Source organism: Chlorocebus sabaeus, chromosome 26, assembly GCF_047675955.1.
Source record: "Chlorocebus sabaeus isolate Y175 chromosome 26, mChlSab1.0.hap1, whole genome shotgun sequence".
In the NCBI taxonomy this organism is placed as follows: Eukaryota; Metazoa; Chordata; class Mammalia; order Primates; family Cercopithecidae; genus Chlorocebus; species Chlorocebus sabaeus.
The window spans coordinates 14,360,623-14,375,567 of NC_132929.1; the positions used below are offsets into that span (position 1 = coordinate 14,360,623).

The 14,945-nt window shown below is 45.9% G+C and overlaps 1 protein-coding gene across 3 annotated transcripts in view; it reads right to left on the bottom strand.

The window, feature by feature from the left end:
• Positions 1-13,709, bottom strand: part of RASGRP1 (RAS guanyl releasing protein 1) — a 77,099-nt gene extending 63,390 nt beyond the window's left edge. Inside the window, exons 1-2 of one of the 3 annotated variants that reach the window (XM_008017096.3) lie at positions 13,607-13,709; positions 8,122-8,306 (exon numbers count right to left, since the gene is read on the bottom strand). In XM_008017096.3, coding sequence (XP_008015287.1) covers positions 8,122-8,306; positions 13,607-13,614 — 193 coding nt within the window. In that variant the 5' untranslated portion in view covers positions 13,615-13,709. Of the gene's footprint in view, positions 1-8,121; positions 8,307-12,896; positions 13,127-13,606 lie in introns of those variants that run through there. The other 2 variants (XM_008017095.3, XM_038009824.2) reach the window with 2 other exon arrangements.
• Positions 13,710-14,945: the final 1,236 nt, after the last annotated feature.

Genomic DNA, 14,945 nt, shown 5'->3' on the forward strand with positions numbered 1-14,945 from the left:
AAAATGCCTATGGTAAATGATATTCAAAGAGTTAACAGCTTTTTATATAAAAAGCTTTTGCACGCCTCTAATAATACAAGCATTAAGCAGCAAGTGATAAATAGGCAAAGGATACGAACAGACCGTTCATAAAACTGGAAATACAGTAGGCAAACAAACTTACGAAAACTACTCAACAAAAGCTTGATTATATACACCAATAGTGTCTGTTACCATGCAGTGGGTAATGAAGGCAAATGATTTAGCAGATGGAATCAGAAATCAAAATAGAGATAGCATATAATACATGAAGAACAAAAGTTCACAAAATTGAGGGTTGGTCAGAAACAAGGCTGGTTAATCTGAGAGATATTTTAGAGGTGAATTAAAACGATAAAAACATAAACTAACTTTGACTTCAGAATGAGAATCTCTCATGTTGTTTTCATGTTCCACTGTCGCTTATTTAAGAAAACTTTTCAACCGCACTGATACATGATTTCCTTAACTCTAAGGTCCATTATTCCTTTCCTTTGAAGAACACACAGAGAGGTTATTTTATAAGATACATAGATGAAAGCAGCAAAATAATGGCAGAATTATTACTTTCTCTTAATTAAGAGATAAAAAATAGAAATCCCAGCTTTTAGGGTCCCTTCCCACCTCAACATTTGGTTATGTAAGCACCCTCTGTATCCGGGAGACAGTGGTGTGCTTGTAAATGTTTAACAATGGGCTCTCCAGTGGAGGGATTGAAAAGGAAGCCCTGATTAGTAGTGTCTGTTGATTTCCACGGTGCAAATACTCACAACAGACTACTAACAAGCTACTAACATGACTTCACTGAACACGGAGCTGGGAAAAGATGCATGCTAGCATACCATTATGCTAGCATTTGTACCAGGTAGACATAACAGACGTAACCTCAAAAGCAAAGATAACAGTAAAACGTAGTCATGAATTAGGAAGTGGTGAGTTTTGAGTATTTCTTATCTTTGTTTTTAATATAATCTAATTGTTAGTTATATAACTTACTTTTCAATCATGGTTGTGTTTCACAACTAACTTACAAAATTCCTGAAAATTTAACGATCGACTCTTGTGAGCTGGCATGAGCCAGCCCAGCACACCACTGCTAGGAGATAAGGAAATAATTTTTTTTTCACAATTGCATCTTTCTATGAAGAAAGAAATTAAGACATCAATCCACATCATTCTATGTGTCTTCAACACATGGCAAATTATTTTTGCCCTCTGGTCTTGTGGCTCTTACACAGACCTCTGACTACATCGTTGGTGGGAGCCAGTGCAATTAAAAATGATGGCCCCTTATTCAAAAATTACTAAAAATTTCAAGACTGTGACAGCATTAAACCAAGCATGGGAACCTGTGGGCCTTCAGAGGTGGCGTGCCCAGGAAGCTGGCCTTGTTTACATTCTCACTCTTTCCCTGTTCTTTTCCTGCCAGCCACTCTAAGGCAACCCCAACTAGGTTGTAGCCAAAGCTCACTGTAAGTCCAGAACCAGACACAGATCCAGCAGCTGTAATTGTTCTGGGCGGGAGTGGACAAGTTCTAACATCAGCAGGTGGGCTGTGGCTGGGGCCTGAACCGTAGATGACCTTCTCCAGGGGTCTCAGGGTCCAGCACAGCCGTTTCTGTCAATTACTGAAAAGACTGTTTCTGCTTTCACACAGTTTCCCAATGTGTTTTCATCACAGACTTCATACACTTCAGGTCAACATACTGCCTTAGATAATCTGTTGCCAAAGTAGCACTCTTGGGTAAGTCCTCAGGGGAAGCACTCCCCAGTTCCTCCCCAGCTAAGCCACTACTATAGCCCTCTGACCCATGGGGACTGGCATGCGTTACAGAGTAGACCCTCCCAGCACCACAGGAAACTGGAGTGTTGAATAAAGGTGGAAATCTACACTAGGAACATGGCCTCTGAATGCAAGAATCAAACTGTAGTTGTAACAGACATCCACATTCTATTTACATAGCCAAAAGACAGGCTGGATGTGTTGCAGGGGGCTCACTGCAGTTGAGAAGAGACAGCAAAGCAGGGCTCCCAGGATTTCAGACCTGCTCTTAGGCAGGGATCTCATTAGATCTGGCTGGATTGCTTTAAGGATCTCCAAGAGGCCGGCTTCACCATGTGCTTTTCTAGTTCACATAGCTGAAAAACCTATATGCTCTATTGCCTCCCTGGAGATTTGTGCCCTTCAGGTTTTCCTAGGACGCCTGAGAAAATGATCTGGGATGTTCAGGAAGCAAGTGTGCTATACAAGAGTATTTCTCAACATCCGTTCACGGGTCACCTCCATCAAAACCAGTGACTGCTGGCTGAATGGCAATCTCTGGGGATGACTGTGGGGAATCTGAATGTTCAACACACTCCCTGATGAGTATTCCTCACGCCACAGTTAGAGAATCTCTGGAATAGCAGAAAGAACGTGAACCTCGGGGGAAGACTGACCAGAGTTCACATCTCAGCAGCTCTCTCACTAATGAGCTGAACCACTTTCCACAGGTCATTGAACTTCCCGGAGCTTCAACTCTCTATTAGTTAAAGGAGCAAAATAACAACCACCTCATAGGGTTGTTGGGAGGATTAATGGGGTCAAGTTAGGTAAAGGCTCAGGACCCTACAGAGTCCACGGTAAAGTGTTTAACTACTGTCTGTCCACTGTGTCTGTCTCCAGCTCTCTCGGCAGTAAAACTCACCTCTCTGGATGGCTTTACTGAATGAACTGCTCAGAACTCCTGAGACACTGTCTAACTTACGCATAAGCATTGGCTCTGTTCTCTACAGCGTGGCCTGCAGTAAACACTGCCAAGCAGGAGAGCACAGATATGAGTGAAGGGGATTTCCCATCTCCTCCTTTCTCAGGCCTGGTAGTCACTGAAACTCATGCTCATGAGAGGGCAGACCAGCGTGGCGCACTGGTGATGCCTGCTCATCAAAGATGCAGCAAAGGCCTCCTTGGAATAAATAGTGTCCAGTCTTATAATAATGCTAATTCATTCTAGAGGGCTAAGAGCAGCCTGGGAGCTGCTCTGATGACTAGAAGCCTTAGGATGCAAGTGCCTCCCAGGACCATCCTTTACACGTGAAATCCTGTAGCCACAACTACCAGTGACTGGAGGGCTCCATTGAGGAGGCTTCTGGGAGAGCTGTGTTCTTCACACAGGACCTGTCATCGACAGTGGCTAAGGCTTCTGCCCCTTCCTGACACTACAACTGACTTTGTTCCTTGGTGTTGCCTGTTGTTAGGTCTACATGCCCAATGATGTCATGGCCCTTGGCTTCTGGTTTTATGCTCCTGCTGCCCTCTGGGCACCTTGCTTTGGTGCACAGATCAAGTTGCAGAGTGGTAAGAAATACCTCATCTTTCCTTTGTTACGGAGAGGGCTATGGCCCTGAGTGTGTGTTTGCCTTTTGTGGCTCCAATCTTAAAAACAGATGGAATGTTTTACTTTCAATAAGCTGAGGCCTATAAAATGCTTTTAATATCCAACTGCTCCATGGTGGAGAAAACATACCTATTAGTTTTGGGGTATTTCTAGTTTGGAAAGTCTTTGGATAGCATTAGTGTAATTCACACAGGAATTCACTGATTCACTTCGCTCACTAGAGAATATCAGGCAGACACCTGGTATATAGATGGGGTCCAATCAATGTTTCTCACATTGAATGGAGTTTTATTTCTAACTGGGGAGACAGCAGGACTGTAGAAGGGTGGGCACCGCGTGCAGGCCTGTCCTATGTGGCGTGCAGGTCTCCCCTGAGTGTAGGAAGGCCTGTAGTAGGAGAGAGATCCAGGCTGGCTCCAACCCAGGTTGCAAGTGGCTGCTAGGGGTAGGGGAAGGAGAACAGAATCAGCACATCCTCTCTTGAGACTGGGGGTGCAAGGCAAATTCTTTCAATTCCCAAAGGTTTATTTTCCTGTTTGTTCAATGGAGAGAGTAATATCTAACCTATTTCAGAGCTGTTCTCAGTATAAAAGAAAATCAATACAAATGGAACTCTGAGAAAAAATAAGACAGTCCGTAAATAGAAGATGTTAGGAAGCATTGCCCTTCACACTAACAGGTAAGATGAAACATGGAGTTTCTTCCCACGTCTCACTGGGAGTAGGAGGTCTGCTTGCTGGGGTGGAGTTGTGTGTGGTGTGTGTGTGTGTGTGGCCCTTTCTGAGGCAGGTGTGCAGTTTTCTTTCCAATGCTGTCAGAAGTTGTCTTGCATTGAGAGGGAGACAAGGAAAGAGCTTTGTGAATTCAGACATTTGAAGCCTTCCATTTGGCCCCAAATGCTGGCAGCCCTCTTATAAAGGGAAAAAAAGTAAAAGCCCGGATGATCTCATAGGTCTTTTCTACCTCTGAAACAGATGGTGTGATTCACATATATTTGACATAAGTGTGACCAGCTTGTGATGATTTGCCTTATTATGCTCAGCTGAAGAGGGGATTAACTAGTAATAATATGCTGAGAATGTAAAGCATGACCTCTGATTAGAATAGAAGGCGGGAGTGGGGTGTTTCATGGTTAAAGCAATGAACTATGACTCAAGGCCTAAGTTTCTAGTCACAGATCTCTAACCTTGTATGTGACACTGAGAGGCTTGCTAGAGGCCTTCGAAAGTCCTCTTAATTTACCGGTACTGGCCACTGCCTTTAAAAGCAATATAAGTCCTTCTTCTGAGAACAGTGTGGGTGGTAATTAATGGTTAATAATGCTAAAGAGATAGCCATCAGTGAGACTTCTGAATGCCCATGATGCTTTAAGCAATATTCAGACTCTTATCTAGAAATGCTAGCAAAATGCAAATCCCACAGTTTGCAGAAAATCTATTCTTTTTTCTTTGAGACAATCATCTGCCCTCTCCAGCATTATCCAACTGACTTTCTGCAACAATGGAAATGCTCTCTCCTCTGTTCAACAGTAGGTGCCATTTGTGGCTATTGCACGCTTCACCTACGGTTGGTGAGGCTTAGAAACCCAATCTTACATTTAACTTTAATTAATTGACATGTATATGAAAATAGCCACATGTGGCTACTGCATTGGATAGCACAGCTGTAGCCAATTCAAACCTCCTGAAAGCAAGAAGGTGAGGTTGACAGGCAGTAGAAACTAAATTAACAATTATTCAGTCTTTCTCTTTAAAAGTTTCTTTCCCTCTTTTATTCAAGTTGCTGGGTGGAGTACCTGAAATTAGGGTCTGAGGCAAAAGAGTAGCAACGATAAAAATAATGATGATAATAATTCCCCCCCCCCCACACACACACACTTCTGTACAGTTTTTCCTGGGTTTAAAATGAGAAGACATCTAAACTCATTAACAAAAAGCTAGCTAGATTGCTTTAACCTAAAGCAACACTTTTCTATACAAACCTGAGACAATAGCCAGTAAGATAAGCTTCAGAAGAAGCTTTAGCCTCACTCCACACTATTGTCAGATCACCTCTTAAAGAGACCTACGGAAGCACAGGCACATATTTTGCTATGGGCTTTTCTGTCATAAAGTCTGCTGCTGATTCCTGGCTCCATTTCCTCTGCAGCGCAGTTTCCATGCCCCAGCCCCATAGATGGGTCAACTGATAACCAAAGAGCAAGGAGAGAGACAGACAAAAGGTGCTGGCTTCTGTTCCTTCCAGACACAGAGCGTCTTTTCTTTTTTGCCTCTTTCAGGTACTGTGATGAGAACCTCTGCAGTACATAATACACAAAACCTTGAGATCTTACCTTACTAACTTCCCACAGCACTCCCATGGCCCGTGAGGGACTTCAACAAATGGTGGCCGTTCTCCTTGACCTACGTCCTCACCCATGAAGTGCACTTACTCAAACTCTACATGGTACAAAAACTTACTCTTCCTGCATGCCTTCTGTATTTACCACCCTGTCCTTTGTATATATGTGTGTATATATATACCCTGTCCTTTGTATGTGTGTGTGTATATATATGTTTCCTGAACAGTATGTTTCTCAGGTGTTATAAGCTCTGATGGAAGGGGGAGTTTGGTCGCTGTAGTTCTTCTTGAGTACTGCCTAGCACAGTGTCAGACGCAACTAAGGGCTTAATCAATGCTACTTGATAACGGACAAAAGACTACTAGACTCAAAGGGACTTTTACGGCTTTGGGATTTTAAGCCACTTTTTTCAGTTCAACATATTCCAGAACACGATATATTGCCGCTGCCTTTGGAGGGTCTGTTAAGGGGACTGAATTAGGCTTGGTTATTTTGGGGGTAAGGACTTCAGAATCAGTCATGTATTTTTCAGGTTGATGAATTATTTGAAGATTAGAAAAACAGTCTTGAACTAAGCCAGCAGTTGCACCACAGGCATGGAAGGAAGGAAGATGGCATGATAAACACACTTCTGGTCCCTCTTTTTTCAATAGTGAAACAGAAAGAAGAAAAATCCTCATTCAGGAAATAGTCACAGCGACCTGCTAAAGCCGAGCAAATCTGACTGCTGAAATGGTGTAAGGATCTTTGCAGTTTATTCGGGTTGGGAAGGAAGTGCGAGTGGAGTACATGATGAACGATGGCCCCACATTGGCCGTGCCTCCCCGGTCTCCACTGTCCTCTCGTGTATCTCCTTGCAGCACATTTTCTAAGGAGATTATTTTGAAATAGAAAGCCATTCATTCTGCTCACAAAAATTCATCTTAACTGAAAGATTAAAGTGTAAAATAAGGCTGAAGTATAAAACAAAGAGAAATCTAATGAAAATTTAATGCTAAACTAGTAATACTAAAAATCCTTCCTCTTTTCCAAGTTAAAGTCTACAACAAACAGCACTTTAAAGCAGCTATTCGCAAAGTGTGGTGCTTGGGCCAGATGCATCAGCATCTCCTGGGAACTTGTTAGAAATGCAAATTCTTGTGCCCCACCCCAGACCTACTGGAGTAGAAACTCTGGGGGTGGGGCCCAGCAATGTGTGTTTAAAAAAAACCAAAAAAACAAAAAACAGCCTCCGTGTGTGATTCTGATATTCTAATGTTTGAGAACCATTACTTTAAACCAATGCTGGAATAGCTGAAACTTTTCAATGCTGTACTAAATTGTACTACATGAATATCCTTAACCTGTCGAGTGTTTCCCCAATTCTATACATAAGGTCTGAGCAAGCACTTAACACACACAGCCACTAGTCCGTCATTCTGAGATCTCATGGATCTCGAGCTGCCTAGGATCTGATTAAGCCTCCCTTAGCTTCCCAGGAGGCTCCCAGGGCTGGGGCAGGCTGGCGGGGTTGGTATGTCTGAGCTGTGCCACACAGGCTCCTCTGCTTCAAGGCGAGAGATGGAGGGATATAAAAAGGGGCCCACAGGGGGAACACGAAGCTGGAAATCTTTGAATTCAATGATTTCATTGAAATCCATCAATTTTAATCATGTGTTGGGAGGAAATATTTAGTACTTTTCAATCACTATTTCACAAATAAAAATCCAAAAATAAATCATGCTTATAACATTTAAAAAAAAATCTTTTCAGATAATTGCCTGACGGCTGCACAAACGTGTCTCTCTCACGGTGAGCAAAGGTGCTGACAGAGTGCAGCGTCCGAAATGTGTGTGTCCACATTTATTTCCCAGTCCCTTGACCCTGCATTGCAACATTTATTAACCAATGTCTTCTCGTCACAAACCTCCCGGCTTTACCCAGTCCTTTCCTATTCCATCACATCTGCCCTCCAGATTGCAAGGGGAATTATTGAGACTTTATTCCTCCAAATGATTCCAATTTCTGTTCGATAACAAAGTTTGCTCATGTAACAGTCTTTATGTGCCCCAAGAAGGCAAGGACGGAAAAGTCTCAAAGTACCAGATGCACAATATCCTTTTATGATATTTGTCATCACAAGAAAAACCTCCATCCTGAGAAAAATGGAAATGCAAACTCTCCTCAGTAACTTTTCTCACTTTAAAATTGCACTTCTCATCACGACCTATTACACCCACATAGTCATGTGCCATAGGCTCTGCAGACTGTCTCCAACATTTCAAAAGCTCAAAAGCTATTTTTAAAGCCAAAACACCATCTAGATTGCTGTTCTGTAAAGCACTTTTAAAGGAAGAACAAAGTAATATAGTGATTTTTATGCCTGTGGGCAGGTAGCCAACTCACCAAAAGATTGAATGCAGCTGTCAATGAGATCGTCCAGGCTGGCTCCTTTGGCTAAATGTCCCAGAGACACCATCATTCGGAACTGGGTGATCTGGGCCAAGCTGGGATGGGAGGGGAAGGGGCTGTTGGCTGGCTTCGCCTCTAGTCTTGCTTTAGGGGCAGCTCTGCAGCCATGGGAAGGTTTCCTGGGGAAAGAGAGAAGGCAGTGAGGGGACAAACTGGCAGCTCCACGCTCTGAAGGCAGATTGGAGAGGAAGGGAATGGAGATAAGACAATTAATCTCAGGAGTTGGGCTGATAGAAGCCATACCCCTCCCACTTGGCAAATGCACCAAACGACTGGTTGGCTGTTAAAGAGACATCTCCCCAGCAAAGGTGAGATTTCAGGGTTGCAACTAGGGCTCTTCATGCTGGCATTAGGATTGCTCTGTCCTACTGTCTCCCAGATCCTGAAGGGGAATGGGCAGAGGCAAGACTATCTTGACAGTCCTTAGCTCCCAGCAATATATATATTTTTTCAGCTACTAAGCCACTGACTGGAATCTTAAAAATTGTTTACATTGGTCTCATCTTTGGCTAACTTTGGCCAGGCATGGTGGCTCAGGTCTGTAATCCCAGCACCGTGGGAGGCCGAGGCAGGTGGATCACCTGAGGTCAGGAGTGCGAGATCATCTCTGGCTAACTTCATTCATCTTCGGCAACACCTGAGATGCTACACAAGGTCAGGCAGCCTCAGAATCATCGTTAAGGACCTTAAGGGAGAAGTCAAAGACTGAACCCAAGTGCAGGAAGTGAGGGGTGATGATGGTGGTGTTTAGATTTTAAGTGAGTCCTGCCTTTCTTACAAATCTTTTAGTTTTAAGATCTTGTTTTTCATGGTTGATAATACAGGTAACCATTATGAGTCATTTTTGTTACTAAACATCATTTTTTCAAATCCTTACTTGGGTCCTTAATGATTAAAACAGAAAGCAGAGCTGTGAGAGCGTTGTTCCAGAACTCAATGCACAAGGGCAAGTTTGGATCTAGAAATGGCGTAAGAGTCCAATGGACTTTCATCTACTCACACGTAGCTCTATCTTTGGTCATGACCTCATCAGTCCAAGTCATTTTGCAAAATGATTTGGGAAGTTTACTGTCCTCTCCATTAAAAAATACACATACACACACAGATCCGTATCTGTAATCTTTTTTGGTTTAATAGTGATGAGTGTTGCTGGTAACTCTTCTAAGCATTTAGTTAATTCTCCTCTCTCTACTGTGGCTTTGGTGATTTTGTAGTTTACTACCAAAGCAGCAAAGAGAAAAAGGAAAACAACATATCTCAGAAGTGTAACTTTACTCACTACATATTATGATAAATGTATAATGGCATCAATTAATCTCTAAGTGCTTATTCTATGAGTAAGGCATTGTGATTGGCCCGAGAAGACCACAGAGATAGTCTAGGTGAGGGTACTTTATATACTCATTACATACTAGTTGCTGTTGTTACATAACAGTAGTCTAGAAGTTCCTTAATACAAAAATACAGCTGAGGAATCAGACTGAGATAATGAAAAGAAAGCCATATAAATGTTAAATAACTGTTCTATGAGTGTCAAGAGTAAGAAGCATGATGTTCTCAGAGGAGAGAGAGGCAGTTTGAGGGAGAGTGTCTGGGAAAGCTGCTCTGACAGGATATAATCTCAATCAAAGGGGCTGAGGAAGTGCTCAGATCAAAACAAAATGCTAGGCACATGTGGGTTTTGAGAAACCAGACTGCTAAGAGATGGTGTGTAACTGAACTATGGGGCCACTCAGTACACAGCTAGACCTGTGCAGGGGCACCCTGGCCCTTCAGGTTGTTTCAAACTAGCTCCAGGGCGCTGGTCTGCAGTGGCTGCTCAGTTCTATTCTGACCTGGTGCAGGTCCAGTGAAATTGAATCAACAATTGGTTATTGGGCATCTGCTAACCCTAGGCAGTAATTCCTGAAACATCAAGTCAGTGGTACAGGACTCAAGTTTCTGACCATAACTGATTTTCAAACAGGCCCTGTGATAACCGCATAATTGGATCAGTCTCTAAAAACAAAATAATAATGGCGACATGAATTGAGTACCTATGCTATGGCAGGTACTATGCTGGGGACTGACCCTGTCTTGAGGCTTACAGCCCAGAAGGATGTTATCCCCATCTCATGATGCTGAAACCGAATCTTAAAAAGGGTAAATGACATAGCCAAGTTTATAAAACTCATATATAATAAACCTGAGATTTGTACCCAGCACCTCTCTGGCTTTATTCATTTAATAAATATTTGCTGTGCTTGGAACTCTGCACATTTCACAACATGAGGAATAGTACTAGACCATCACAGAGAGGCTGAAAAGGTCAATTCAATTTAAAATGAAAGTAAAATCCTTCAAAAGCATAGCTGATCATGTAAAGGCTGAATCTCAGTCCATATTCCTTTTTCAGGCCCTCAGAACTCTCCTCAGGTCCCTAGAGCTGGACAGACTCTTTATGGTCATTTTCCAAACCCCTCTTTTATAGGTGTGCAGGTCCAGAATCGGAAGAGCAACGTGCCTGGCCACGACTGCAGAGACAGGCTAGCAGCCAGCCCCTTGTGGCCCATGCCTTGCGCCCCAGGTAGGCTCCCTTCCCTTCCTGGAAGCACTAACAGCTCTCTACACCTGGGCTACCAGCCACTGCTGGGATTACTCCACTTTCTGCCCCAGCTGCTGCCTTTGTCACCATTAAGACCTCCACCAAAGGCCGAATGGGGGTAAGATTAAAAAAAAAAATAAAGTCACTCATTGTAGAAGTCTCCTTCTCTCAGCTTTCCACAATACTTCTCCCTAGACCTTGGAGAAGAGGCGACTACAACTAGAGGCTCTATCTACACACAGAGCTCTTCCTGCTAGGGGTGGAGGGGAGGTGGCTACAGATCCAAGGAAAATTCCGTTTTCTTTCTTGGTGGGTGACATTGACCATTCAAGCCTCCTAATCCTGCCCTGTTTTCTAATTCTGGTAATGTTTCCTAGTGTCACCAGTAAGAGAAGCCACTTTGTTTCATAAGGGGATTCTTGAAGGTTGATGCTTTTACCAGAACCAGGAGGGATCAGGGTAAAGTACAGGGTAGTAAAAGGGAAAAGAGGGTGCCAAAAGCAATCTGGGAAGTATGGAGCCCAGAGAGACTCAGAGGGCTACAGCATGAGAAAACAGGGAGAAGAGAAAGCATTAAAAGTCAAAATGCAGCCTAAGAGTTCTAAGAAGATAGGAATTATTTGCATGATAGACTAGGAAACCTGGCTTTCTTGCTGTACAGTCTCTTAACTGGTTGCCTTGTGAGAAATCCTCAAATCGTTCTGCCTTTTCTGGTGAAATGGCGGTAGACGAGGATTTATAAAATGCTTTATTATAGACAGGTCGAAAGGTGTTTTAACAATCCATAGAATGAATGTCCTCTGAGTCTGTAAAGGCATATTTAAAAAAGAAAAACAGTGGCCAAATGTTTTCTTGTAAATGAAAAAAACAAAACCCCGAGAGAAACGAATTAACTTGAAGGTGTTTTCTGAGCCTAAAAGTGACCAAAGTCCCATAGGTTTGCTGAAGGAGACCGTCAAAACTCTAAACTGGTTTAGGTGAAATCCTCTCCAGGCATAGGTATCTCAGTGGAGATCAGTTTCAGGCTGAGCTTTGTATGAAGTCCAGCCTAGAAAAGTAAGGGATGAAATGGAGTAAGGGAACTGGAACTTCCACAACTTTCTTTGCAGTGGAAGGTGACTCTCTTGACTTCTAGTGTGGATTCCTTCCAGTCCCATCCTCTCCCCCTTATAATACTCAATTTAATGTACTGAACTCCTCCTTCTGAACCTAGTGCAAAGTACAGTGGTGGACCCTCAGCGGACACCCGGATGGGGAGAGGCAGGGCGTGCATACAGGGCCAAGAACCCTCCATTCCTGGGATTATAAGCACGGGAAGCCCAGCATCGCAAGCTTCCTGCCGCTACTGGGTATGGTGGTGCAAGGCACAGTCCCATCAGTGTCGATGTGAATGGAGTTGTGAAGTGGACAATTTGTCTAGCCCTACGCCAAGGCCAGGCCGTTGTTCATGCTGTTGCCTAGTTCTGGTCCTTTGGCTACAAACTCAAAGCTGCCTGGCCAAGAGCCCTTTCACTCACTGTCCCTCTTTTTTCAACTTCTATTATCCAAGACCCTCTACAGAATCATAGTGAGGGGGAGAGGGACATCCCATCCGGAAGGCCATATGTTTCGCTGACCCACGGATCTGGAAACTTCCGTGGGGCAGGGGCGACCAAGCGGTGCCACCTCTGCGGGCTCCCTGCAAGCTCCCTCGACCGTTCTGGGCAGGGCCGGGTGGGACCGCCAGGTGGCGCAGCCGGAGCCCCGCGCCCCAGCAGGTGCGGGCGGCGCGGAAAGTCCGCGAGTGGGAGTCCCGATGCCGGGCGGGGAGATGTGGGGGAGGAGGTCGGCGGGAGGGCGCCGGCTCCGCGAAGAGCATCGGCCCTAGCAGATCTCGCCGGGCGAGCTCTGGCCTCACGGCCGCCCCTCCACCGCCCCTCAGCCCCAGCTCCCTCCCCGAAGCCCCGGGCGCAGCGCGCCGTGCGCTCTAGACACGTCCGCCCGTCGCGCTGGTGTCCCGGGACTCCGGCCGACCCCGGCCTCCCTCCGCCCTCAACTTCCCTCGGGGCGTTGGGGCGGCGGGCAGGGGACTCTTTCCCAAGTAAGGACACAGGCGCTCCCGAGGGCCACGGCCGCCTCTACTCACCGCGGAGCCTCTCTCGCCTTGCCCAGGGTGCCCATGGCCGCGGCCCGCGCTCCCGAAGCCGGCTCACCTAGCGCGGCGGGGCGCGGCGCATCGCCCCCGCCGCCGCCGCCGCCACCGCCACCTTCTGCCGGCCCTGTCCCCCTGTGCCTCGTAGCCCCGGCCGCCCGCCCCCCCTCGAGCCCGGCAAGCCCGACCGAGGCGCACCGCAGGCACAAACTTTGTGCGAGCGCGCCCCCTCTGCCTCGCGCGCGCGCTCACACCCGCCCGGCAACCACCTGACACGCTGATGCTGGCGGCTGCAGGAAACGTGCGGCGCCCCGCCGCTCTTCCCCGAAACCTGCCCCCTCTCCGCGGGTGCCCGGGCCCTGCGCCTTCCGCGGTTCTCTCACCCTGCCCGCCGTCGACCTCTCTTGGCCAAAGGGTTAAGTCTCAGGGAGAGGAGCGGGCTCCCGGCTACCACACCCGCGCCTTGCAGGGCAGCTGTGCCCGGCGACCTCCACCTGAGGTCGGGAAACGGGCTGCGCCTAGCGGCTCCCATGGGACCCCCTTTCCCGCAGCCGACCCGCAGCCTCCACCCCGCTGCCTGCGGCCGCTGCTCGGAGCATTGCAGTGCGGACGCCTTGTCCCCTCGCGGGCCTCTCCTGTATATATCAGAGCGCGGAGTCCGGCAGGGGAAAGGAACGGAAAGACAGTTGTGAAGTTGCCTTGACCTGCGCATTGGGGTCTCTTGGTAGCCGTCTGCAGGACTGGGCCGTAGACATGTGCCCTGCGCCCTGGACGAGGGCTGCCCATGTGGAGGTGCGCTCCGCAGGCGTGATCCGTATCGGGCCCAGACGCGGCCGCCTGGCGTCGGTGGGTGTGGGAGACGTGGGGACAGCTTTCTTACAACGTCAGTGCGCGCAGAAGACCTGGCCAAGAGGGGCGGCCCACCCGCTGCTTGTCCAGGTGATAGTGCTGATAATCTCAATAGCTAATGATTGAGTGCGGTTGTGCTAAGTGCTTTCTATACATTACCTCATTTAATCCACCCTCCCTGATACAAAGATCACTGTTGTAAAGATGAGAAAATGAAGGTTTAGAGAATAATATGCCTCAGATCATACAAGTAATAAACAGCAGAGAGAGCTCTGACTTGGACTGAGGTCTGACTCCCTGTGATCACTGCTGCCCTGCCCTAATAACATACTCATTATCACGGCCACAGACCATAACTCTAGCCACAGTCATAGTTGTCTTCCCGGCCATAGTGTTCTGGACCTTAAAGCCTTCCTCTATTTCATTTCTATATTTCCTTATATTTTTATGCTACCTTGTCCTTAAAACAGAATTCAAGATAGCTTACAAGAGCACATAACCTACAAAAAGAAGTGTGTGAAATGAAAAATAAGGCACAGAAGATGGAGCCAAAAATGAACATCATTTGAAATAAATGCATCTCATAGAGTCCAATACCCTTGCTAAAGTAGGACCAAAATTTGTCTCCTGCATTTCTAGCAGTCAAGTTTAAAGAGAGGCCTTGTCTAAAGTGCAATTCCTATCACATGCAAGACCAAAAACAAAATTGCTCAAGAGAAGATCCCCCTTTCTTGATACTGAGACCAGCAAGAAATTTCTCCAGAGAATCCTCATGAACCCTGGGTGATATAAAGAACCAAGTCCTCAGTCACAGCCACAGATGCAGAAGGGGCAGGTGAATGTCAGGAGAATATTAAATAATGACACCCTTCGTCACTCACTGGGTCTAAGGCTCAAACATTTTTAGTGTTATCTTTTATACACCCTTCCTCATGCAAGCCCTACAACCTAAAGAAACAAGGTGGCAGATGTCTGAGGACGATAAAGATTCGTATCTATATATAAGTCTATCTGTCTATCTCCCAGCAGTCCTAAGTGTGCAGTCTTAGACTTTTTTCACAGAGATCTTCTCATTACTGGGTAAACAATTACTTTTCACTGACTCCTCTACTCCAGAATGAGCTCTTTACCACTCTCTTCACTAATACTTAAATCTATAATATTTACACTTTCAATTGCCACGTAATATTCCAT